Source organism: Sciurus carolinensis, chromosome 11 (genome assembly GCF_902686445.1).
Source record: "Sciurus carolinensis chromosome 11, mSciCar1.2, whole genome shotgun sequence".
Lineage (NCBI taxonomy): Eukaryota > Metazoa > Chordata > Mammalia > Rodentia > Sciuridae > Sciurus > Sciurus carolinensis.
Window position 1 is genome coordinate 72,525,109 of NC_062223.1, and position 27,924 is coordinate 72,553,032.

A 27,924-nucleotide genomic window follows, 5' to 3' on the forward strand; every position below is an offset into this window, starting at 1 on the left:
TTACGTCATGTAGATATAATGAAGTAGAGTATGCCTTTGTATATTTAAGGATTAATCACCAAGTACTACTTACTACTCCAGTCTGTATTGAGTGCTTGCTTTGTTTCCCACTCTATAATGAACACATTTCTGGGACTGAAGACATTTAGGTCTGAGGTTTAAATCATGCAACTGGTAAACGAGGAAGCTGAGATTACCATGGTCATATAGATCCATATTTCTTATTATTTCCATGATAAAGTGCTAGTGAAAGTATGAGATATTATCTATATAAAAGGAGTGACATTAGATTATTAGTTTCTCTGAATTACAGGCTGATAATTTAAAATGCAAATAACAGTTGGCAGGAGTATGGGTAGACTTGCATTTTTTAGAACTGAGAGTGATAAAGAACTGAAGGAATTTTAGAAAGAAGAACTTGGACTCAGAGCCAGCTCCCCTGTATTCTGAACAAGGAATGACTTCATGGCTAAAAGGAAAGGGACCTCAAAATGGAAGATGAGAGGAAGAATGGGGATGGGAGGATGAATGGAGAAATTGTGTTTCCATTAAGCACTGGTCATATCTTAAGCACTGTTTATTTAAGAAGAATAGAGTTTCCATGTCTCATAGTTATCACAATAACCCTGTGAGGTGAGACAATGGAAAGAAAAGTCTCAGAAAAGTTTTGTAACTTGCTCAGTAATGTCAGAGAGGATTCATAACTTAAGTTTTCACATTAATAACTTACATATTCCTCACTACAACCTTAAGAGTTTGATGTTATTATTATCCTTATTTAACAGTTGGCCAAGCTGAGGCATAGAAACATTTACAATATACTAAAGTCACAAATTTAGTAAGAAGAGGAACCAAGATTGAAACCCAGGAACTCTGAGTTCATACTTTCTGTCCTTAACTGCTACCCTATATGTTGGACTTTGGATACAAATTCACTCCGAAAACCTTTTTCATTTATTTATTTTTTTTGCCTCATAGGCTCATAGGAAATAAATGCTATTGTGAAACTGTTTTATCTTAGAAATAAGAACTGACTTGCTCCTTAGTAGGTCATAGCCACTTTTGAGACAACAGTGGAAATATTATCATCTTTCTGGGCTATTCTGAATTCTTCAAAGAGCTGTGGCAACATAAAATGTTTAATGTGGTAGACAGTCTCCCATCTCATCTGGCCAATCCACTTCCTTATAGAGTTTCCAACCATGTAAACCCAGTCTTGTCTTGTCATAGGTCTCTATCCATGCCTCTAGGAAAATGCTACCCATTTATTTTTCTTTTCTCCAATGTCTACTTAGAATTCATGTTGAGATCTTGCCCAAGTGAAGCAGTCTTAGAAGTCGACTCCGAATCTCCTTGGTTCTAGCTCCATAGATAATGGGATTGAGTACAGGAGGCACCAGCACATAGAGATTGGCCAGAAAGATGTGCACATGCTTGGGAACTCGGTTGTGGCCAAAGCGGTGGGTGAGGAAGGAGAAGAAGGCAGGGATGTAGAAAACGAGGATGACACCAAGGTGGGTACCACAAGTACTCAGAGCCTTGTGTCTGGCATCTTGAGATGGAAGATGAAAGACAGCGTGGAGGATGAAGCCATAGGAGATGGCAATGAGGATGGAATCCAGACCCACGCCAGAAGAGCCACAGTCAGCCCATAGACAATATTGACAGTGATGTTGGCACAGGCCAGTCGAGCAATGCCCATATGCTCACAGTAAGTGTGAGCCATGATGTGGTGACCACAGTAGGGCAGTCGCCTCAGCAGGAAGATGAAAGGGGAGACAAAAGTTACACTACGGATTAAGCTAACCAGTCCAATACTGCCTATTACTGTATTGTTGAGGATAACTGTATATCTCAGTGGGTTGCAGATAGCCACATATCGATCAAAGGCCATGGCCAGGAGAACCGAGGACTCCAGAGCATAGATAGAATGGACACAAAACATCTGTGCCAGGCATCCAGCAAAGGAAATCTCACCTGCATGGAGCCACAAAATGGCAAGTGTCTTGGGCACTGTGGTGGAGCTGAGAGCCAGGTCAGTGAGTGAGAGAAGGCAAAGGAAGAGGTACATGGGTGCATGAAGGGCACTGTCTGTCACAATGACGAGGATGAGGGTAGCATTGCCAAGCAGAGCTACCAGATACACGGCACAGAATGGAATCCCGATCCAGATGTGGGCAAATTCCAGGCCTGGGATTCCTGTCAGGAAGAGAGTGGCTGGGAGACTGGTCTCACTGATGTTGGAGGCTGACATCCTTCCTGGCAACCCAAGAGTTCCTTCCAAGGGTTGAAGGTATGCCTACCCTGTAACAACAGGCGTGTGGGTGATTCACATGAAAAGATCACCTTTCTGTGAAATAATCTATTTAGATTAAGAAAATTATTTACTTCCATTAACTAGGACCAGGAACTGAAAAACTCTATCACATATAATCCATATTTTCCCTTTGTGATTATTCTTGCTTTCAACATTGGTTTTTTGAGTTGTATAACTTTGGCACCAAGGTAAGTTTTTATTCATCTGCTCTTTTTTAATTTTTATTTTTTAATTATTTTCTGATTCATTGTACACAAATGGGGTACAACTTTCATTTATCTGGTTGCACATGAAGTAGAGTCACACCTTTTGTGTAATCATACATGTACATAGGGTAATGATGTTTGTCTCATCCTCTTGTCTTTCCTTCCGTCCGCCCCCTCCCATTCATCTCCCCTTTTTGACCCTTCCTGACTTATTTCCTACCATATCCTGCAAATAATTTGCTGGTGTTTCGTCTGTAAACACAAAAATTTCCCTCCTCCTCCTCCTTCTTCACCTAATGCCATTTCACGTGCCTTGGGAAATTTCTTTCTTTGTATTCTCCATCCATGGTTTTGAACTTGAAGACAAGTTACTGAGCCTCTCCGAATCCTTCTCTTTCTATTCTAATACTTAATCATCTTTTTGTTTGGATTTATTCACTACTTCACAAAATCCTATTGGAGTGAGGTTCTGCTATGTCCTCATATCATTATAACTCCCACCTTGCCCACAACACTGTTTGTATGCAAACACTTTTATCAGCATGCCCTAAAGAATCAAATTTGATAATTCTTAGTAACATGTCATTGACTTTTTGACTCCGTGCTGTTCTGCTTTATTCACTGAATTCCTATGTTTATAAAATATCTACCCAGTCTTAAGTCAAGTAACTTTTTTTTTTTTTTTTTTTTTTTTTTTTGCGGTGCTGGGGATCGAACCCAGGGCCTTATGCTTGCAAGGCAAGCACTCTACTGACTGAGCTATCTCCCCAGCCCACTAACTTCTTTTTCTATGTCACCTGAAGCTCTCAGAAAAATGTTGGGCAACCAAAATATATATACACCCATCTCATGATTGAATGTCGATATTGTCATTTGAGCACATCTGTTGGTACTATGCAAGAGACGGTGACCTGTAGCAGACATGCTAGCTGTGGAGACAGCACTCCCTTGTATGCAGCACCAGCTCATGTTCCTGGAAGTCCACCAGCATATGCCAGTTGCTGATAGAGTCAGGTGTAGGGAGAAAGTGGAGTTTCCTGATGTTGCCAACAGTGAAAACATCCTGGAAGAGTGAATTTTTTGTCGTTATAGAGGGGTAGCTAACATTATATACATTTTTCTTTAGTAACCTATTATATACTTGAAAATAACTTTTGTTGGATGTCCAGAAATCTGAACCTCAGTTCTGTTTCTGACACAAGATTAAAAAATAACCATGATCAAATGTCTTACTTATCTGTATTCTTAGTTTTGTAAAGAGCTAAGGCTCTTGGAATCTCAGTCTCAGCTTGCCTACCCCTTCACTATTTGGCATTGGTTAAATCCTAACACACTTTGAGATTCTGGTTTCCATTTCTAAATTGAAAATGAAAACACTTAGCCTACTTGTCTCACACAAAATTTGTGGTTAAAGTATATAAGTTGAAAGTTGGAACACTAAAACCTATTTCTTCCCCCATTTTATTAACTCTTTGCCCCATAACAGAATACTTGGTTGGTACAGAGTATACTAATTATTCTCACCTCTCCCTCACCAAAGGGAAATCCAAGTTCAAAGAGGTGAAGCAACAGAATTCAGATCACAAATCTTATTACCGTTAGAACCAAGTGTCCTGATTCTAACTTTGGTATTTGCATCTCACTTAACTGTCCATTTATATGGCCAGCAGTTGAATCCTCATGTTATTCTTGCAAGGCACTTTGAATCATATCAGTATCTAATTCTGCAATCACTTTACTCATTAACTTGGCTCCAAAGTGACAGATAAAATTAGAGAGGCCCTCTTATTTGCATAGATACTTTCTCTGATGACCCCAACTCGTAGAGGAAAGAATCTTGAGTGGTAAAAAGTGGAGAGCTGAAATTACTACAAATTCCCTTTCCAGTCTATTTCTGTCCCCAAAGAAATATTTCATGTGGTCATTGTCAGGAGACTGCTATACTGTGAGGATTTATGGAAGGTGGTGCTGGAAAGTTCAGGTGCAAGCAACGTTATCTTTCAGAGAAAAGATAAGAAAAAAAAAAGAGTGGGAAAAGAGTGGGATAAGAAAAGAAAAGAGTGGGAAAAAGACATTGAGCTGGAATCCCACTCTGAGGCATCCTCCTTAAATTTTCTCACTCATTTTCTCTCTGGGTCACTATGATGTCTGAATTTTTGAGTTTTCCCTCTTGGATTTACCCAGATATCAATACATTAACTCTAAGATCTTTCTTTGAACACAGATTTTTGGATGGTAGTTTCAGGAACTTACCTGTGGTTGTACACCATCTGGAGATCCACTGTGGTGCATTCATAAATGTACATAAGAAAGTTATGTGAGAGTCCACTGTCCTTCCTATTCCTGTCCACCTTCTTATCATGTACAACCACAGACTGGGATCCTAATTATAATAAGATGTACTCCATATTTGTATAAATATGTCAAAATATACTCTACTATGATGCATAACTAAAAAGAACAAATTTAAAAAAGAACATACCTGTGTAAGTGATGTGCATCCACTGGTTAAGTGGGCTTAGGTTGGAGCTCTGAAGCGGGGTGTTGTGTGTGAGTGTGAGGGGTGTGTGAGTGTGCAGTGGAGTGAACAGCAGTTTTTTCAGGTGAAGTGTACCTAAATACAGTATTTTGTTTAGGGATGGAAATCTCTGTCCTTGTGGAGTTTGGGTGGGTTTGATCTAGGGGATAGATGATATCTGAGTGTGTTTGATGGGTCCTTTCCCAATTCTGTAGGCTCTGTAAGTATCTTCAGTTTTTCTCTGAGTTCCAACCTTCTTTGTTCCTGGTACAAGCTGGGTGTGCTTATTTATTGGCTGATAGTCACATGTAAAACCCAGATGTCCTGCTCTAGGGATTTGATCCGTGGTGCTCATTTTTAGGAATGAAGAAGAAAGGGTAGAGAAAGAAACGAGTAAGGGGAATTTCTACAGGGAAAAGTAGAAATAAACAGCTGAAAATTTTTCTTTTTCTCTCTTTTTTTTTAAATTTTTTTTCCTCTTTCAATCCGTTTCCTGTCCTTTTCTCTTTAACATTGCGTAAGTTATTGAATTCCCACACAGTATGGATTCTGGTGTTCTGTGCACGTGTGGCATCAAGAATGCTCTATGAGAAATGGGCAGAGAGGAATGGCCCTAGACACATTTATACTCTGTTCTCCATTATCCCTCATTTCAGAAAATACACTTTAAAATTATTAAGATTTTCAAGAACACAGCAGAAGAACACTGAACAAACACCTGTCTTTGCTGAGCGTGGGTCTTTGTGCTGCTTCATGCACATGGAATGAGCCTGAGAGAGACCAGCCTCCATCCCGTGGCCAAATTCCCTCATATCACTGACATTGCATTAATAAAAGCAACAGAACACTTTAAATTTTATAAGTTAACATTAATTTGCAGGGGGATAATTTCTTAGCAAGGTTCTAATTTTTCCTTCAATTAGTTTATGTATCCAGTCAATATTAATGGAATATGTCAATATTAACTAATTATTTTGATTATTGTTAATTTATTAATTATATTAATGAATTTATGAATATTATTTAATTTTTTGAAAGTCACTCTGAGAACCCTTTTTTAATGTAAATAACCTAGCAGAGAGTGGAAGGTGTTTGCCATGAAAGCAACAGTGTTAGATAGCAGAGTTGGTAACTGCTAGTATGAGCTTCTGCCCTAAGAGAGGAGTTCCTCAGAACCTTAAATTAGGGTATCCACAGAGGTATATTTTAAGAATTTTTCAAATAGACCTCAGAGAGCTGACGTTGGTACATCTGGAAGATTTTATATGGCTAGTTCAAAGAAAGGTAAAAAAAAAGAAAGAAAAGAAAAGCACACCACAAGCTGCTTCTATTAGAATTAACTGCTGATGCTCAGGTTAAATTATTGCATGAGTAAAAATGACAATGACAGAAATGAAAGCAAAAAAGGTAAATCCTGAACTGCCTCTATGCCTCCTATGGGAAGAGCCTAACAATGCATTTGATTTCAGAACTTTTGCACACTACCAAAACACTCTGGTCTCAAGCCACACATTACTAACATAAAGAAGCATAGCACTTGTTCTAGGCAGGTATGTTGGGATTTAATGAATAATTAAAGCAGCTTGCTCTTGCTCTGAATTAGGAGTAGCAATCATCCCTTTCCTTCTTGCCTAGGAAAGGAAATGCACCAGACAATACTCAGAAACATGAAACTGAATTTGCTTTTCAAATGACAGATTTTTTCTAAGTTTGTAATCAGAATCTTAACAAAACAAGTAAAAAAAAAAAAACTGAACTTTTCCATCAGGGATGGCTCATCTGGCAGTTTAGGTTGTGTTAATTCATCAAATTAGCTCTTTGGTATCTAGCCTGGGCCAGTCTTGCCATCTTGCCTCTATCCACTGTGGAGTAAATGAGAAACAGAAGTTGATTATATATGAATGGACAATGAACATGAGTAGGTCTCCATGCAGTGACACACCTCAGACTGTAGAGGGTGCATTTCTTCTTCTAAGCCTTGAGGAAGAGAGTAGGTGTGTCAGCCCAAAAGTTAACAGAAGAAATAGATGGTGTTAAGATCAATTCCTGAAACACTGCATGTTTCAACCATTGTTCAGATCTCAAAGAAAAGCCAATGTCAATTAATGTGGTACATATATATATATATATATATATATAAATGTGGTATATATATATATAAAATATATATATTAATGTGATATATATATATATATATATATACAAATGTTTTCTCTGATATGCAGAAATTAATTCACAATAAAGGGTGGGGGATAGGGAAGAATAGAGTTACTTTATATTAGGTAGATGGGAGTGAGGGAGGGGAAGGGGTATGGGGGAAGGAATGATAGTAGAGTGAAACAGACATTATTACCTCATGTACATTATGACTGCATGGTCAATATGATCCTACAATATGCATAATCAGAAATGAGAGATTACACTCCATTTATGTATGAGCTATCAAAATGTATAAATGCATTATTCTGTCACGTACAATTAACTGAAATAAAAAATAAAAAATTAAAAAATATTAATTTGGAAAATTGACAGAAATTTTACTAGCAGTTCTTTGTTAGTGAGATTTGGGGAGATGTATTTTCTACCTGACTCTATTTTCTATTTTTGTATAATATATTTACATTTTGTTTGAAATGACATGAGACAGAGAGAGAGAGAGAGAGAGAGAGAGAGAGAGAGAGAGAGAGAGAGAGACAGAGACAGAGAGAGACAGAGAGAGAGAGAGAGAGAGAGAGACTGAGACTAAGAAATGCAGGCAACTGAGAGTGGTCTGGGAGTTCTAAGGAACTCAGCCTCATGGGCAGGTCTGAACACTGCTGCCCTGCTGGTACCTTTCTGCTATGCTCAAGGGACAAGCATCTCCTGTTCCTTGCCTAGTGATTTTCTTCCAGATGTGTTCATGGGCTATGGAGGGTCCCAAGAGACTCCTCCCCTGGAACTCGGGGGTTGAGTGCACATTGGGAACACATCACATTTCATTGCTCACATCTCACTTTATCTGAAGGCAGTGCTAGCCAGAATGTCTTCCCCGTAATCAAAGGATAACATTAGACAATTTGTCTGAAACAAAATAACAGAACATTTTATCTATGGCATGTCAGTACAGTACTACTAATCTCATGTGAACTCTTCATTAATCTGGGCTAACTAGACAAGTGATTTGAAATTTCTAGGCTAATTTTCCAGCTTCACCAGAATAGTCATATAACTAATAATGACTTTTTAAAATCACTTTTTTGAGTTGTAATTGACATACACAGTATACATGCTTAATGTATAGAACTTAATGAATTTGAAGACAAGTATACAGTCATGAAAGCATCACCATGATCTAAACTGGAAACATATCTACTTCTAGAAGCTTCCTCCCACCCTTTTTATTTTTTGTGATGACTGCCTCATTAGGTTTACCTCTTAGGGGCTCTGGTGTAGATCTGTGGCAAAGCACTTGTTTGGCATGTACAAAGGCCTGGGTGAGATTCTCAGACCTAACCAAAACAAATAAAAGAACAAGCAAAAAACCACCACCAACAACAAAAACCAGATCTATTCCCTTAGAAAATGTTAAAGTTTCCAAATGATTTTGTTAGCTAGAGGCACTGTCTGGTAAGTAGCTCTCTAAGACTCATTTCCTTACTCAGTTGAAGCTTCATAACCTTTGATCAACACATCCTCAATTTCCTGATGAATTTTATTATGTGTCAGGTAAAGTTAAAAGGTTATTTTATTATTCATCTTATCAAAAAATGTGTAGTTTGCGTCAGCAGGCCTATGAGGTAGGCCAAACTATTTTTTCTTGTTTTACTGCTAAATTTGTGAGGTCACAAAACAGATTGAAGGACAGGAAAACACAGCCCATAGGAGGGGAAGCAGGAAATGAACTAGCACATTCTGACTCCCAAGGCCAAGTCTAGTCTGAGTTTGAGTTGTTAACTAACACCCCTGAGGAAACACTTGCAATTCTTCTCTGTCCTGTTGTCGACTTATATAGCCAGACACGTCCCATACTGGTGGTCTTCCTTTAGGCTGGACACTAATAAATTGTCTAATCACAAAGGGGATCATTCAATCATTCATGCCATACCCCTTGTTAGAAAGAGAATCTTTGGAGAGTGAAGTGAAGGAAGAAGTCTTTGTCACTTACCCTCTGAACTAGCACTTGTGCTCATCCAGTATACTAGTTAAGAGTACCTAGGTTTTAAATGCTAGCTCTGTCACTTACATGTTCTGTGATTGTAGAAAAGTGCTTTAACTCACTGTACCTCAGTTTTCTTAGATGCACAATACAGATAATAATAGTACCTGTTTTATAAGATATTTAGGAAGTTGAGGATGTTCTCCTGATGTGAGACGATCAGGGCTAACACCAATGCATTCCAGGCAAAGCAACATGGACACCCCATATGCTGACTCTAGGCAGTAAGACTCTGTATGGTTATGTGATTTTATTTCTTGAAATCTATGTGGGAATCAGTAAGAAGCCATGGATAGGAGATTCAAACTAGCTCTGTTGTTGGTTTACTGAATAAATTCTGTCTGGACCACAGCTCTAGAAAATGAAGGGTTGAATAATTTTAATCTCTAGAATAACCTAGTTTTGACTCAATTTCTTTGAAATGTGTAAGGGGAAGAAGTGACAAGGCACAGAGGAGTTATCCACTCAAGATTTCTCCTACTCCCTGAAGCCCCAGTCATCTCTTTGTACCCTGGACTTATCAGACCCAGGGGACTCTGAAGTGGTGGCTTTACGGAGCTCAGAGCAGGGAGCTGAGAAGGCTGACAGTAGAGCTCTGTGCAGGGCAGCATCTCAGAATGTGGAGTCTCTAGTGTTGTTCCCTCTATTGAGCACCACAGCTACCTCTCTTCCCAGATTCATCAGAGCTACTCTGAGGAGGTAAGGAGAGACTTCAGCTCTTCTCTCATAGAGATCCAGAATCCACATTCATAGCACTGGATTCTGAAAGCAACTTGGGTACAAAGATTTGAAGAAAAGGCTGTAATTTTGGAGATGATTTTCTGCACATCATTTCTATCTCTGTACTCATACTCCCCATCTAGCCATTGGTGTCTGAAACCCCACTATATCAGCCTTACTCTGCGGCTTTACTTTGTAGGCCCTGGAATGCATAGATCTGGCTTAGAAGGGCATCTGAGCTTTTGCTTGATGTGAATGTGTCAGTATGATTAACTCATATTTCAATGGTCTCATTAAATGGTAGATAAAAAACTGATTCAAAAGATGTGAGCCTTCGTTGGGAAAACTGAAAGTAGGAAGATAGTTTGGAGACTGCACCAGGGAATCTCAGTCTCTAAAATTCCCCTTCCTTGCTACTTTCTCAGTTGCTATTTATTCATATTACTCACGTGTTGCACCAGGAACCTGAATATGCACTTTAAATGTTTTACTCTGTACTTTTTCTATTTTATAAATGTGAAAATGAGCTATGAAGAATTTAATTAAATTCACAGTTGGTATGTGGTAAAAATCAGATAAAACTTAGTTATCAGATGTTAAGGTAGTTATTTTACTTATCTGAATCCTATTACACTGGAAACATAGGTAATAACACCTTCTTTTTAAAAAGTTTATTTAGTAAATATGTTTAAAAATTAAAACTAGAATTGATCATCCCAAAGTCTTAGTCCAGGGGTTTAAATGCCATTATCCTTGCCCACACACTGAGGATAAAATGAGAAAAAAACAGAGACAATTATGGGAGCTTTGAACTTATTAAGAAAGATACTATTCAAACAACCAAAAAAGTTTCACTCTAATTTTAAAGTGTGATACAAGCAATGAATAAAATATATGTAAGTACATGTAACAGGGCCTTGTAAGCATGAGAAGCAATGAATGCTTGGAGTAGATGGAAGATAACAAGTTCCTGGATCTGCTGCTGCTGCTATTGGTCATGGGGCGGATTTGGATTCTCATTTGAAGTTTTATTTTCAAAGTTAAAGGAAACCATTGGGGTTTTCAGCAGGAATGTACAATCATTTAACTTATTACTTGTAAACAAATGATTTGTCTGCTTTGTGTAGAATGGATGAGAGATATGTTGGCCTGAAACCAAGTAGTCATAAGGAAGGTTGTATGAACATTCTGCATTATAGATGCAGAGAGATGGTTTTTGCCTTAGAAATGAGTTGGAGATAAGAAGTTGGAGTTAGGTTTATATTAGAAAACTAATCATAGATTAAATAGAGCTCTGAATAGGAGAAGTGACAGAGGTCAAGGACGTCTTATATATGTTTTTCTGTCATAAAGCCTATGGATAGATGGGGAAGAAATTTAATGAGATAATAAATTTTGAAGAGGATCAAGTATGGCAAGAATAATTTAAATTTGGCCTATTTCATGTTTGAGACACCAGTGAAATCTTCCAATTGTGAATTGATGTATGAATTAATAACTAGAAGAGATGCCTGGACTAAAGACATACATTTAGGATCATTAAAGTACAGAGCTATAATTAGGAAGATATTTTGAATAGAAAATAAGTGAGAATATTATTTGTGCAAAGCACAGAAAGGAGGGTGATTATTAGAAGGATATGAGAGGGTAATGAGTTTATTACCACTTTTTGTTTCATGATTGTAGCTCTTGAAGCTGATCTTCAGTGAGGAAGAAGTTGGTAGAGAACAGGGACATATCTGAATGTTGACCAGAGTGATCTACACAGACTCTCAACAAAGGCTGCCTATTGAAAAAGCTTGAGAGGTAAACAAAGAACAAGAGCAAAACCAGTCAAATCTGGATTCCTCAGTTCTCTCTACAGAGTTTCACATTTAACTCGTATGGGTGCGGTCTGAGAAAAAAAGTTTTTAAAAGTTCCTCAAGTGAATCTAGCACACATTACAGTTTGAGAGAAAGAACGTGGGAACACATTGGACAAAAACACCAAGAACTATCAATAGTGGAGCGCGTGTGAGGTGATGGACAACTACCTGGTGGATGAGTGACAGACACAAGCAATGGAGAGAAGACAAGGAAGTGGAGTGATGTTGGTGTGCAGGCAGGAGAGGAGAGGAAGTTGAGAAGATAGAAAGAGCATGAACAAATCTTTAGGTGCAGAGTATTAAGATGCATTGTACCTCATTTACTGAAGAAGTTGATAGCTAGGAACAAGTAGAAAGAAAGAGAAAAATCATTCTGCATCATTAGGGAAAGGTTATATCCTCTGGAAAGAATAAAGGCACAGGGAGAGTAATGGTCAATGTCCAAGAAGGAGTCAGGATTTCTTTGGAGAACAAGCTGAAGCCTACGACTGGTAGGGATACTACAGACAGTTTAAGGTCTGAAATGTAATCTGCTCCTTTCTGGCTTCCCCACAGTCTTTGGAATTGGAATTGACATGTCACCGTCCCTTCTTTTCCAAGACACTTATTAATTCTGATCATCACTCCCCTGGCCCCCACTACTATCCTCACTTTACTCTGGTTGTATTTCCCTAAAAGGCATTCAGAGACCACCATGAGAAGGTTTGGAACTAATATCTCAAGTACCACCAGCTTCACACTCATGGGCTTCCCAGAGTTGGAAAGCCTGGAGCACTGGCTGACTGCCCTCCTCCTGCTGCTCTATGCTATCTCCATCCTAGGAAACTCTCTAATTCTCTTCATCATCAAGGAGGAGCAGAGCTTGCATCAGCCAATGTACTACTTCCTGTCTCTTCTGTCTGTCAATGACCTGGGGGTGTCCTTTTCTACACTGCCCACAGTACTGGCTTCTATGTGTTTGCATGCTCCAGAGATTGCTTTTGATGCCTGCCTGGCCCAAATGTTCTTCATCCACTTTTTCTCCTGGACAGAATCTGGAATCCTGCTGGCCATGAGTTTTGACCGCTATGTGGCCATCTGTGACCCCTTGCGCTACACCTCATTACTCACTGATGCCCGTGTGGCCTCCATAGGCATATCCATCATTATTCGCAGCTTCTGCATGGTCTTTCCACTTCCTTTCCTCCTGAAGAGACTGCCTTTCTGTAAGGTCAACATCCTGATCCATTCATACTGCTTGCACCCTGACATGATCCGCCTGCCCTGTGGAGATACCACCATCAACAGCATGTATGGGCTGTTCATTGTCATCTCTGCCTTTGGTGTAGATTCAGTGCTCATCCTCCTCTCCTATGTGCTCATTCTGCACTCTGTACTGGCCATTGCCTCCCAGGAAGAGAGGCTCAAGACACTCAACACATGTGTATCACATATCTGTGCTGTGCTCATCTTCTATGTGCCCATGGTTAGTGTGTCAATGGTCCATCGATTTGGGAAGCATGCCCCTGAGTATGTGCACAAGTTCATGTCCTTGGTCTATCTCTTTGTGCCTCCAATGCTCAACCCAATTATCTATTCTGTCAAGACTAAGGAGATTCGCAAGAGGCTACACAAGATGATTTTTGGACCTAAGTTCTGATCAGACAGAAAGGTTCTGAGAACCCATGCATGTAGGAACTTCTTGCTATTGCTGCTGTTTGAGTTTATCAGGCTAACCTTTTGGAGCTTTCCAATCTCCTTCTAAACATGGAGTGACAGTTGGGTGTCTGGCATTAGTTACCTAGTGGAGTTTAAATACAATCAATAACTCAAAACATCAGGTTGCCCTGCAATGGAACAAGTCTCCTAGGTTGCCACAAATACTTCTTCTCAGACTCAAGAGGAAGAGGGTCTTGAGTTAGATCATTAATCTTGATAGCTTAGTAAACTTATATTTTCATATAAATCTAAAAAATAATATATGCATATATAACATGTTATAATTGGGGATTATATGACTTGAGATCATAGGTGTCACCCATGAATTTTTCAGAGAATAATAGTTTTGGAATATCTTAAAGGTATACAATGCCTTTTTTTTTAACAAAGTTTACACTTTTGAAATATGAGTACTCCTATGTCCTATAAAATGGAACAGACATTCTTGTTATATATACTATGTAACATAAACTATGTGAAATCTGAAATTTAGAAGTTTTAAACAATAAGAAATATCTTAGAATAAAGGCATATCCTGTCATTCCTCCCCCTTGAGCAGAGGGACCATCAGTTTCCTCTGGGGAGCTACATGGCACCGTAAATGGAAAGCAACAGTTGTTGGTGATCAGTGGAGACAAGTCCCCTAGGTGACAGAGCAGCTGGGCTCCACAGTCTGCTGCAACATGGGCTCCTGTCCTAGGTTGAGGAGCCCAGCCCAGAGATTTTGGCACATGCTGAAGCAGAGAAGGGAAGCAGCTGAAGGATGTCAGGAAATTCACAGAGAATCACAGCTGTGGAAAGGGAAGAACCCTCTGCAATCCATGCCGAGGACACTCTGCCCAGACCACACAGGCAGGTGGACCCTTGGCAGACGTGAGTACAGTGCTGTGGGGTTTTCACTGGACAGTGGACAGTCCATGGCAGAATTTAATTCTGGGGGATAATTGGGAAAAGCAGAGTTTAGGCAAAAACTTGACCTTTAAATTGACATCTCTTTAACTGTAACTTTTTCTTAAGAACACCAAAGGCTGGGGATGTGGCTTAGTGGTAGAGTGCTTGCACAGCATGTAGGAGGTCCTGAGTTCAAGTCCCTCATCAGGAAAAAAAATGTTGGATAACTTTTCTAAAAAATAAGAATATATCCACCAAGGAACATGATAAACATGATCTGACCAAGGCCTAATCATAAGAACAGTAAACACTTGAATTTCTAATAGATACCTCTTGTCTGCTCAACTAAGAAACCAAAACAGAAAATAAAACAAAACAAAAAAAAAACATACAGATGACATCTTCAACATAATATGAAATAGGGAAATTCTAGGAAACTGTCCCCAGTTGGAGAGGAGTAAATCTCAAGTCAAAAGCTATGTGAATGGTTTTGAGATTGATTGGTGGAACTGGGAATGATCTTTTCAGGCTCAAATTCTTACAGAAATGAGAGGATCAAGCAGTGTTGTCATGGTCCTAAGCATTGGAGAATCTCAGAAATGTCTGGCAAATGAGCTCTTCCAAAAGGATAGAGTCTCAGGCTGGAAGAAACCACATTTTAAAAATTCATATGAGTGAGAGACAAAGAAGGCTCTGATGATGTAGGGGAAAGAGCTCAGACAAAGCAGATACAGGAAGTGCTGCAGCCAGTTAACATGGTTCTCAATCTGAAGCACAACTTGGAAGCAAAGTGTACAGAGCTCCAGGGTGGAACTGGGATGGGGCAGAACATCATCCAGAATAGACTCAGCTCTCACCTAAAGAAGTGGCCTCAAAGATGGTTGCTACTTTGAGTTGTCTGTACAACTATAGAGGAAAGCAAAAGCAGAGTCACTGGAAGAGCTATTCTGCCATTACTCCCTCTCAGGGTCATCCTCCCAGTGACCCTAGAACATCGTTCCTTATTTATCTATGGGAACAGCTAAAATTGGGAGGTGCTAGGAATGAACCCAGAAACTTAAGCATGCTGGGCAAGCACTCTACCACTGAGCCACAACCCCAACCTATTATTTTCATATGGAGACCAGAATGGAAGCAAAAATGGAAGAAAAACATGAAGGACAAAATGGATCCATTACTTTCAGGGATGTGCTAACATTAGGAGTCTACCATTCTCATTTTTTCAAAACGCTTTTTGTATTCTAATGTTTCAGTATCTCTATCTGAAATTATAAACCATATTAGTGAGTTCAGTATTTTTTTTTGGCTTTTTAAAAATGCAACTAAATCTTAACCACACAATAGAAAAGTCACATCATAAGGCATGTGGATGGCAGGAGTGTGTACTTGTGTAATACTGAAAGATATTAGTATCATTTATACAAACATTTATATAAACTGAGACTTATTCTGTTTTGCTGCTGCTTAATAAATATGCTCCCTAGATAAAAGACCTGTAAATAAAAAAACTTTTTCTTTCTGAGATAAATTATATTTGTTCAAAGTGGTAATACAGTATTTTATGTGGTGTGTTGACTTCAAGATGAATGATAAATGATAAAAGGTAAATTTCTTTATAATATTTCTTATATATACCAAACCTGGGAGTTTTCATTAAGACATTTTTCAAAAATAAAATAATATCTCTTTAAAAATAAAGTCAAATCAATCAAATAGCCTGAGTTTTAGCTAATAACTTATTATTTATAATCATGAAATTTTATTTATATATTATTTGTGAAAATATTATAGATGTTATAATAGATGTTTGGTTTGTAAATGTTGAGTGGTATTTTCTGTTGAATGTAGTCATAAATAACCATCCTGTGTTGAATAATTGATGTGTGAACTATTTCCCAGGTCATGCCCATAATCTAGCTATATATGATTTTGAAAGTCTGTTCAACAATAATTTATTTAAATTTTAGATTTATTTTACTTAACTTTTCTACATGATCAGAAATTTTTTTAATGAAATTGCTCATTCTCAAATTTTTGTGTTAAAATCACAGAATAGATTTTGTTTTCATAATGTGTCAATTATAGAAAAAGTCACTTGTCAATCTGTCAATTTTAACTTGTTCAACATTTACTGAAGAATTCATCTTAGCGATATTGGACTTGGCTGTTAAGACTAATAGAGAGCAGGGCATGATGGCACATGCCTGCAATCCCAGCCACTCTGGAGGCTGAAGCAGGAGGGCCACAAGTTCAAAGCCTACCTCAACAATTTAGTGAGACCTGTCTCAAAATAGAAAATATAAAGGGCTGGAAATGTGACTTCAGTGCACTGAATGTTACATGTTCTCTGTCATATGTGAAATTTGCAAAAAAAAAAAAAAAAAAAAAAAAAAGGGAAAAAAATAAAGAAGTGAACTCTTAGCCATAATTGTTTATTGTCTGTCTTTTTCTGTCAAAATATAAATCACCCCTGGGATATTTATTTCCTCCAGCTAGTATTTGCTTTAAACACGTAGCCTGTGATCCTCAGACTTTGCTCTCCCACACAATTCACAAGAACATTTACTTTACATTCATCAGTAGTGCCCTTCCATCACACTGCGGCCATGCACTACAGAAGGCAAGTGCTACATGCTCTCTCTCATGTGTGGAATTTGAAAAACAGTGCCCTGAACGTAGAATTATTAGAGTTTGTGAAGGGGAGGATAGAAAAAGAGAAGCTGGATTTGTTCAATGAAGACATTATGTGTTTATTGAAATATCATTCTGAGCTCCATTACTGTGTACAATTAATACTTGTTAATCCAACAGAAAAGAAAAAAAGGAATATCTGTTCGGTAAACAAATCCCAGGGGGATGTTAATATATCATATTTCTCCCATATCACTTCAGGTGTTTTTTTCTTTTTCTCAAAATCGCTAATTAATAAATCCCGTAATCTTTAGTCTGAATACCATCTTTGGTATACTTGTAGGTTTGCACAAACATTACATAAATGAATGAGATATTATGCTACTTACAAGAAAACAAAGAGTAAGATTCTCTGGAGGTAATGTTCTTTACCACAAAAACTATACCTCACCCTAACAAAAATCTCCATGCTGTTTTAGAATTGGAGTTGATTAAAGGACAGTGATCAATAATCTCAGTTTGAAGAATTAGGGAGAATTTCCTAAGCAACATGCTTGGCAGTAAATTGTGTAAGGATGAGCTTGTCTCATATCCATCTCTGCCTTTTCAGTTTCTATGAATTGAGACCTGTTTGTCATCTAAACTTGCCATGTACCAGTTTTTTGGGTGAGTGACACATGCCTCTAGAGAGTACAGGAACTCTCAGCTGGGACTGTAATTTACATTTGACTGTAAATTACATTTGAAGATTATGCAAACTTGAGTGAAATATCAAGTGTTTAGGTGTTGTCAACTGATGTCAGAATTACATATGTACAAATTAGATCAATTAACTTGGAATTAAATAATTACAAAATGGATAATTTAATTCCTTTATCTTCTCACATATATTTGATGAACTAGTCTTCCATGTGCAATGAAAGAAAAGGAAAAAACACTTTTATAAGTATGGGCAAAACCTGCATCTGTCTTACCATTAGTATGGCAAAACTGTGATGCCAAATCTTGGTTTCTGATACCCATGCCTATTTCTGCTTGCTCAATAGTCTTCCCCTGCAGTAGGTAATTCCTAGGTAGTGATTCTTCACTCATTGTAGTTAGGAAATGATGATTCACCTCTGTGTTTCCTCCCATCTCTTTATATTTCACAATACGAACACAACACAATATCTACCATTTTACAGCTACAGTGTAGACCAGTGGCAGAGCACTTGCTTGCCAAATGCAGTGTCCTGGGTTAGATTCTCAGGCCCAAAAGTCAAACAAAAAAATCTATCCCCTTAATAAAGTTTGAAGTGTTCAAAGAGTTTTGTTAACTAGAGGCACTGTGTGATACAGTAGATTCTTCTTATGTACCCGAAACTTCATACCCATTGATCAACACCTCCTCATTTTCCCAGTGTCTTTGTTTATGTGTCTGGTGAAGTTAAAAGATTATTTTATTATTTATCTTATTATTTAAAAAGAATCTGTAGCTGGTATCAGCAAGCCTATCAGGTAGGCAGAACTATGAATACTGTTACAGGTGAAGTCATGAGGCCACAGAACAGATTGAAGAAACTACTCAGGGAAACACAGCCCATAGGCGGGGAAATAGGAGGTGAACTAATACAGTCTGACTCCCAAGGCCAAGACTAGTCTGAGCTCAAGTTGGTAACACCACTTAGGAAATGCTTGCAGTTCTCTGTCCTCTTGTTGACTTCTACAGTCAGACACGGCTCACACTGGTTGGTCTTCCTTTAGGCTGGACCCAAAAAGATGCCAAATTACAAAGGGGCTCATCCATTTATTCTGGAACTATTTGTTGAGCATTCATGACATGCCAGACACCATGTTAGACAGAAGAAGAATCCTTGGGGAATAATGAAGCCTTTGTCCCTTACCTCTGAGGTAGCAGTTGACACCATTGAATATACTAGTTAAGAGTACCTTAATTTTTTATTGGTTCTTTTTATTTATACATGACAGTAGAATCCATTTTGATATAATTATACAAGCATGCAATACATATTATTCTAATTAGGGCCCCATTCTTGTGGATACACATAATGATGGAATTCACTGTGATGTATTCATATATGTACACGTGAAAATTGTGTCAGATTCATTCCACTTTATTTCCTCTTCCTATCCCCCACCTTCCCTTCCTTCCCCTTTGTCTAAACTTAAGCCATGTGTTCTGAATTCCAGACCACTTTATTTTATACTAAATCACATAATTAGATTTATTTATGCATATTTCAGCATATAAATGAAAAACTAGTTACTAGCTAATAAATCTTTCATCATTAAAAAATAAAGAGTACTTAGATTTGAAATGCTAGTTCTGTCACTTGCCTGTTTTGTGACTGTGGAAAAGTTATTTAACTCATTGTACCTTGGTATCTTTAGATGGGCAAAAATAAATAAAAGTAACATCCTTTTTATAAGGTGTTTGTGATGTTTAAATGAGGGGCTGGGGAGGTAGCTCAGTTGGTAGAGTGCTTGCCTTGCATGCACAAGGCCCTGAGTTTGATCCCCAGCACCACAAAAAAAAAAAAAAAAAAAAGATGTTTAAATGAATTGATACAGTTAATCCCCACACAAAGCTCTCATTAAGAATGCTTAGGTGTTACTACTCGGAAAATATGGTTACAATCCAGAAAGAGAAGATGTGGTGTTTATTGTTTGTGGTATCCCAGAAAATGCATCTCTAGTACATCCTATAGGGGCAGAGATTTTGCTAGTGCACATTAGCTTAGATTAACTAAGGTATGAAAGTGAGTCAGACACTTTATAGTGATTTTATACCAGACATTTTTAAAAGGGTCTGGATTGGAAACCAGTTTCATTAAAAAAAAAATCAAGGAAAGTCCCAAGTGTGGTGGTTCTGCAAGGCCAATACTTGGCATATAAAATGACAGAAAACTATAGTTTGAGTGTGTGCAAAATCACATGTATTTTACCACATGATAAATCTGATTTTACAGAAACTTATGGAAAGAATGCTATACTTCCATGATGATGGTACTGGTTGTGGCAAAAGTATTAGTTGTATGCCTATTATTTGCTAAAAATCATGCTGTGAGTTTTAAAGAAAAAGAGACATAAAACCACATTTAATGAAATTTACATATTACTATAATGGAGATACATTAAGTAATTTATCATTTGCATTAAATCCTTTAATCACCACTCTGCAAAGGACTAGAAATTCAGTATACAGTGTTGATCAGTATTGATTAGTATAACTTCACCTAGGCCAGGAAATGAGGGGCATTCTCCATAGGGCAATAATGGTCAAGTTGAGGACTGGTGAAGCCAAAGGAAGGGAGAGAGCATGGAGGAAGGCTTCCAAGGTACTGGAAACAGCATTGGTGAAGGCCTTCAGACAGCAGTGGACCTTACATGTTCAACAACCTAGAGACAGTCATTATGGTTGGAACACAAAGAACAAGAGGAAGGGACTCAACATGAATTTGGAAAGGAAGGAAGGAGTCATGTCACAGGGTCCTACAGGTGACATCAGAGTTTGGACATTATCATAATGGACATGAAAGAGTGTGACTCAATTTGATTTAGTATTTCTGTAACGTGTGGAAAATGGGTCAGAGGAAGGTTAAGGAATGTGGGAGCAATGGGTTAAGATGCTATTATTATAACCCAAGGTTGAAATGTTGATGTGATGATTTAGAGAGGAACTGTGAGACTTGAAAAAGGTCAGTGAAACAGGAAGACACCCAGCAGGTAGAACTGAGAAGCCATCGTAATGTTTCTTCAAGTAGAGTCCATAAGTCCAACTCTTATTTATTGAACTCTCACTTTTCTTCCCCTGGCCATGTCTGATTTATCCTTCAGGCCTCAATATATATGAAGCTTCCAAATTATTTTAGTTTCTTCCTTTAAAGTGGTTCCTATTTCTAACACCCTAAAGTTTAACTCTGAAGCAATTCAGTGCATGAGATTGTTGTTTTTCTTGATGTGCTGATCACTGGGGAATGGGGAGAAGGCTTCTGATCACTGCTGTGTCCCACACTGCCTTCAATGGGGTTCTATCTTCTTATCTTGGTGATTTGTATGTGTGTCAGTCTGTGTATCAGTGCACTACCATAGTTTTTCATCCTGGATCAGAACCTTGGTTTATCCAATGATCATGATTATGGAAATTTTTATAATCTCTTGAATTTCAGAAATTTCATCAGTAAAGGGCAGGTAGAAATGCTGATTTAAGGCTTGTATGAATATTAAATAATATATATGAAGATTCTAGTTAGTTTTGTCAAGTAGTAGGTCATAAGTCAATGGTAACTGTTTTGCATATCCTATTTTTGTAGTATGGTTAAATCATTCAAACCTTTAATGTTTGTGAATCATGATCTTTTTATAAAGGTTTCTCTTTATATCTTCATTGTGACCTATTATGACATATACTAATTATTTCTAAGAAGAAAGATTTGTTTTATTTCCAACTAATTATAGCCACTTATTCTTGCATCCTCCCCAACCTTTATACACACATTTACAAGCATTCACATGCACGCCCACATACACATATTAAGGCAAACACAGAGACTGCAAGCAGGCACTAATGAAAGCCTTTAGAGGCACTAGGTGTTGGACAGTTTTGGTTTTCTTCTATATAAATTCTAAAACATTTAAAAATTAAACCTAGAACAGGTGTAAAAAAGTTCAGTAATATTCTAGACTTCCTGTGAGGGAATCTTTGATGTTTTAAAACATACTAATTTAGGTATAATCTAATAAGATTATGCTTTAAGTCTTTATGCTCTAATGTTTATACCTGTCTATTGAATAATCCAGTACTGAACTTAGACATAATGGAAGGAATTCAAAAGGTTTCCTCCTACCCAGACACTTGTTTGGTGCTCAGTATATATCTATTGTTTTTCTCCCATTCATTCTCCAGCCCTGGTGAGAAGAGATAGCATGAATAGTCTGGATAACTATGGTCTGCAGCAGGATAATTATGATCAAGTTCTGACTCTATAAATACTTTCTCTGTGCACATCAGCAGACTTTTGAATCTTTATGTCTCCATTACTCTATTCCAAGCATGGATGTTAAACAACATGGTACAGACTATTCTAGTTTTAAGATCCTTAAATTAGTGTCTGAGAAATCAGCCTGTTAATTGAAAACTCTGAGAGCCAACAGGACTTCTTACCTTCTATTCAAGTTCCTCTCTGACACATGAACAGTTAGCAAGTCTTTGCAATAGATTTTGTTTCATAAGTACTTTTCATGTGATGCTGAATCACATTTTCCCATGTATGTAGGAATTGGTACTCCATTTAAAACTGAAGATTTTGAAATTTGAATACATCAAACATTTTTATTAATGATGCTCTTAATGAAGGAGCTGGATTAGGGTCTACGTCAGACTATAAGGTGACAAATTATTGCTGTGTGCCTAGTTTGAGGATTTTCCCCTGGTGCAAGATGTTCAGTGCTAAGTCTAGTACATTCCAGGCGAAGCAACATGGCCATCCCAGCTGCTGACTCCAGATGGTGAAACTCTGTATAGTTAAGTGATTCCATTTCTTGAAATCTATTTGAGTTGTGGCATGGTGAATGGAAAGATCCTTCATCTGGGAATCAGAGAGAAGCCATGGATAGGAGATTAAAAATAGCTCTGTTGTTGATTTACTGAATAAATTCTGTCTGGGCTTCAACTCTTAGAAATAAAGAATTGAATAATGTTGATCACTCTGGAATAACCCAGTTCTGACCCTTAATTCCTTTGAAATGGCTAAGGAGAGAAATGACATGGCACAGAGGAGTCATCCACTCAAGAATTTTTCATGCTCCCTGGAGACTCAGCCATCTTTTTGTAGCCTGGACTTATCAGACCCAGGGGACCTTAGGAGTGGGTTTATAGAGCTCAGAGCAGGGAGATGATGAGGCTGGCAAGGAGGGCTGTGTACAGGACTGTGTCCACAGTACTTGGAGTCCTTGGTGTGTCTCCCCTTACTGAGAACTTTAGTTACATCTCTTCCACCATTCACCAGAGCTGGAGGTAAGGAGGGAATTTCAGGTCTTTCCTCAAGGAGATCCTCAGAAACCTCATTCGTATCATAAAATTCATAAACAACTTGTCATGCAAAAATTGAAGAAAAGTCTATGAGAAGCAATGAATGAATAGGAAATTTGGCAAGTAAGGAGTTTCTGACTCTGCTGCTGCTGCTCCTGCTATTTGCAATGGTACTGATTTATAAGTTATTTGAATATTTACTTCAAAAGGTAAGGAAAGTCATTGAAAAGTGTTCAGCAAGGATGTAGCATCATTTTATTTATTACTTGTAAACCAGTAATTAGGCTGCTTTGTGCAAAATGGATTTAAGAGAGGTTTGGCTTTAAGCCAGGTGGTCAAGAAGGAAGGTTCTGCCAATATCCTGGTTTAAAGATGCAGAGGGATGTGTTTCCATAGGAAGCCAGATAGAGATGAGAAGCTAGGATTAAGTATGTATTAGCAAAGTAAGAAGAGGCTGATTAGATCTCTCTATAGGAGAGGGTGAGAGAGGTCAAACATGCTGAATATGTCTTTTTTAATATAAAGCCTATGGATAGATAGGTAAGAAAATTAATGAGATGATAAATATTGAAGAGGATCAAGTAAGAAATAAGTTAAACATTACCTATTTTATGTTTGAGACACTAGTGAGCAGTGAGCTTTCACATTTGATGGAGAATTGATGCATGAATTAGTAGCTAGAAGAAATGCCTGAAGTAGAGACATATATTTGGGATCACTGATGCACAGATGAATAATAAGGAGTACATTATAAGTTGAAAATAACTTTGACAATCTTAATTGTAAATGGCAGCATAGAAATGGGTGATTACTAGAAGGATATAAGAAGGAAGTAAGTTTGCTTTTGCGATTCTTTCCTATGATTATAGCTCTCGAAATTGATGTTCAGTGAGGAAGAACAATTTTAACTTCCTATTGGAATTGTTTGGGAGATTTAGGAAAACAGCAACAACACACACACAACCCTGATTATTTAATTCTCTCCACAGAGTTTCACATATAATTGATATGGGTATGGTCTGAGGAAAGGGGTTTTTAAATAGCAAAACTATGGAACCAACCTAGGTGCCTTTCAACACATGAAAGAATAAAGAAAATGTGATATCTATACACAATGGAATATTACTCAGCCATAAAGAAGAATGACTTTATGATATTTGCCAGCAAATGGATGGAACTAGAGACTATCATGTTAAGTGAAATAAGCCAGGGCCCAAATCTAAAGGTCAAATGTTTTCTTTGGTATCAGGAAGCTAACACAAAATAAGGGTCAGTGGGTGAGGGGAAGAATGGAAGTTCAGTAGATTAGACAATGGGAAATGGAGGGATGGTAGAAAAAGGAAAGACATAATTTTCACATGCACTATATGAAAACAACAAAATAAACCCCACCATTATGTACATTCATAAGAAAGGGATCCTAACTAGAATAAGATACATTCCATGCTTATAGAATTATATCAAAAGGATTCTGCTGTCATGGATAAATAAAAAGAGTCAATAAAAAATATACTCAAGTAAATCTAACATACATTACGATTTGAAAATCTTTGATCTAAACAGAGAAAGAACACATGATAACATAGAACAGAAACACCAAGAGCAATCAGCAGCAGAGGAGTGTGAGGCGATAGAAACCTATCTGGTGGATGAGTGAGAGACTCTAGCAGCAAAGAGAAGATGAGGAACTGGAGACAGGTTGGCATGCAGGCAAGAGAGGAGAAGCATTGGAGGAGATAAAAGAAAGTGCACAAGTCATTAGGAGCAGAGTATCAAGACACATTGTACCTCATTTACTGGAGACGCTGATAGCTAGGAACCAGTAGAAAGAAAAAGTCATTCTCCATCATTAGGGAAAGATTAGATGCTCTGTAAAGAATACAGACACAGAGAGAGTAATGGATAATGTCAAAAAAGGACACTAAAGATTTCTTTGGAGAACAATCTGGAGCCCATGTCAGGTATAGGGATACTGTAGAGAGTAGAAGGTCTGATTCTCTTTGGTCTGATTCTCCCATGGTCTTGTGTCATTTTCTCTTCCACTCTCAGACTGATTGCTTCTGATCTTCACTTCTTCCACCATCTGTCCGCACTTCACTCTGGTTTTATTTCCCACAAAGGCATTCAGAGACCACCATGAGAAGGCTTGGAACTAACATCTCAAGTACCACTAGCTTCACACTCATGGGCTTCCCAGAGTTGGAAAGCCTGGAGCACTGGCTGACTGCCCTCCTCCTGCTGCTCTATGCTATCTCCATCCTAGGAAACTCCCTGATTCTCTTCATCATCAAGGAGGAGCAGAGCTTGCACCAGCCAATGTACTACTTCCTGTCTCTTCTGTCTGTCAATGACCTGGGGGTGTCCTTTTCTACACTGCCCACAGTACTGGCTTCTATGTGTTTGCATGCTCCAGAGATTGCTTTTGATGCCTGCCTGGCCCAAATGTTCTTCATCCACTTTTTCTCCTGGACAGAATCTGGAATCCTGTTGGCCATGAGTTTTGACCGCTATGTGGCCATCTGTGACCCCTTGCGCTACACCTCATTACTCACTGATGCCCGTGTGGCCTCCATAGGCATATCCATCATTATTCGCAGCTTCTGCATGGTCTTCCCATCTCCCTTCCTCCTGAAGAGACTGCCCTTCTGTAAGGTCAACATCCTGATCCATCCCTTCTGCTTGCACCCTGACATGATCCGCCTGCCCTGTGGAGATACCACCATCAATAGCATGTATGGGCTGTTCATTGTCATCTCTGCCTTTGGTGTAGATTCAGTGCTCATCCTCCTCTCCTATGTGCTCATTCTGCACTCTGTACTGGCCATTGCCTCCCAGGAAGAGAGGCTCAAGACCCTTAACACATGTGTATCACATATCTGTGCTGTGCTCATCTTCTATGTGCCCATGGTTAGTGTGTCAATGGTCCATCGATTTGGGAAGCATGCCCCTGAGTATGTGCACAAGTTCATGTCCTTGGTCTATCTCTTTGTGCCTCCAATGCTCAACCCAATTATCTATTCTGTCAAGACTAAGGAGATTCGCAAGAGGCTACACAAGATGATTTTTGGACCCAAGCTCTGATCAGGCAGAAAGGTTCTGAGAACCCATGCATGTAGGAACTTCTTCCTATTGCTGCTGTTTGGGTTCATCAGGCTAATCCTTTGGAACTTTTCAACCTCCTAAACATGGAGTAACAATTGGATGTCTGGCATTGCCTGGGTTAGTCTGAATATAGGCCATAACTCAAAACATCAGGACACCCTATCTTGTAATTAATTCTTTTAAGTTTTCACAAATAATTTTTTTTAATGGAAGAGGGTCTTTAATTTCATCCTTTTTGTCCTAATATACTATTAACCTCTATATTTTCACATAAATCCCAAAAATAATGGTATAAACAGATTATGATATATACCTATATGAATACAACAGAGTAAATTTCACTTTTATGGGTATTTATAAAATTTCAATTATAAAATGACAAATAAGTAGAAGCGTCAGTAGAGATTGGGAATCAAAAGGAGGGAGAAGGGAAAGTGGCAATACTAGACACTGAAATGTAGCAAATTATATGCCATGCACAGATGATTATATCAAGATGAATGACTGTATTATATGCAACTTTAATGAACTAATAAAACATTTTATAAATATTGGTACAGATACAGGTACATGTACCATGTTGTGATTGGGCATTATGTGACTTGAGATCTTAGGGGTCCCCCATGAATTGTTAAGAGGATAATAGTTTCAAATATCTTTAAACTTAAAAATTAGTTGTACAGAATGACTTTTTTTAAAAAGTAAGAATAAATTTTGAAATATGACTATTTCTATATCCTTAAAATAGAATGCCCATTCTTTCCACATTTGCTATGTAAAATGAGACAAGCGATTTGAAATTTTAAAAGGTTTAAACAATAGAACAATCTTATGAAAGAGGCCTATGCTGTCATCCCTCCTGCAGGAGCAGAGGGACCTTTCAGTTTCTTCTAGGGACACTAAATGGAAAGCAACAGTTGTTGGTGATCAGTGGAGGACAAGTCCCCTAGGTGACAGTGCAGCTGGGTTCCACAGTCTGCTGCAACATGGGCTCCTGTCCTAGGTTAAGCAGTCCAGTACAGAGATTTTGGGACATGCTGGAGCAGACAGGGGAGCAGGTGAAGGATGTCAGGAAATTCACAGAGATCGCAGCCATGGAAAGGGAAGAACCCTCGCAATCCATGCCAAGTAAACTCAGCCCAGACCACACAGGCAGGTGTACCCTTGGCAGAAGTGAATACGGTGCTGTGGGGTTTTCACTGGACAGTGGATAGGCCATGGCAAAATTCAACCTGAGGGACAATTGGGAAAAGTAGATTTTGGGCAAAAAGTTATTTTTTCATAGATATTCATTTACCTTTATTTTCTCATAAGAACATTTAATAATTTTTGAAAAACAAAGTCATATGGACCACATAACATGAACAAGGCCTAAATTTAGGAGAAGAATGTGTTAGAATTTTCAATACACCCTTCTTGATTCCCAGATTAAGCAAACGAGACAGAAAAATCACACAAATTTAGAACCTATAGGTGACATCTTCACATAACTGGGTAAAAGGAAATCCTAGGGACACTGTAGAGGACTGAATCCCAACAGAACTCTGGGTACATGGCTTTGAGACTCATTGGTGAGAGTGGAACAATACTTCCAGAGTCTAAAAGCTCATGGCTGAGAGAAGATCATTGTCCTAAGCCTGAAAATCTCAGGAACTTCCAACAAATGAGCTCTTCCAATAGGATATCGCCTCAGCCTGGAGGAAACCATATACACAAGTGTATAGACAAGGGGCAAAGAAGGCTCTGATGA

At 38.3% G+C, this 27,924-nt stretch overlaps 2 protein-coding genes and 1 pseudogene across 2 annotated transcripts; 2 read left to right on the forward strand and 1 right to left on the reverse strand.

Annotated features, from left to right (window-relative positions):
• Positions 1–1,298: 1,298 nt before the first annotated feature.
• Positions 1,299–2,266, reverse strand: LOC124959550 (olfactory receptor 52D1-like; annotated as a pseudogene).
• Positions 2,267–12,515: 10,249 nt separating this feature from the next.
• LOC124960011 (olfactory receptor 51I2-like) lies at positions 12,516–13,460 on the forward strand. The gene has a single exon (XM_047518532.1). The coding sequence runs from the start codon at positions 12,516–12,518 to the stop codon at positions 13,458–13,460; it is 945 nt and encodes a 314-aa protein (XP_047374488.1).
• An 11,748-nt stretch (positions 13,461–25,208) lies between these two features.
• Positions 25,209–26,153, forward strand: LOC124959981 (olfactory receptor 51I2-like). Its single transcript, XM_047518487.1, has one exon. The coding sequence runs from the start codon at positions 25,209–25,211 to the stop codon at positions 26,151–26,153; it is 945 nt and encodes a 314-aa protein (XP_047374443.1).
• Positions 26,154–27,924: the final 1,771 nt, after the last annotated feature.

What these genes read in the sequence shown, in the direction of transcription:
- LOC124960011 (XM_047518532.1), top strand. Translation starts at nt 12,516, where the DNA reads ATGAGAAGGTTTGGAACTAATATCTCAAGTACCACCAGCTTCACACTC.
- LOC124959981 (XM_047518487.1), top strand. Translation starts at nt 25,209, where the DNA reads ATGAGAAGGCTTGGAACTAACATCTCAAGTACCACTAGCTTCACACTC.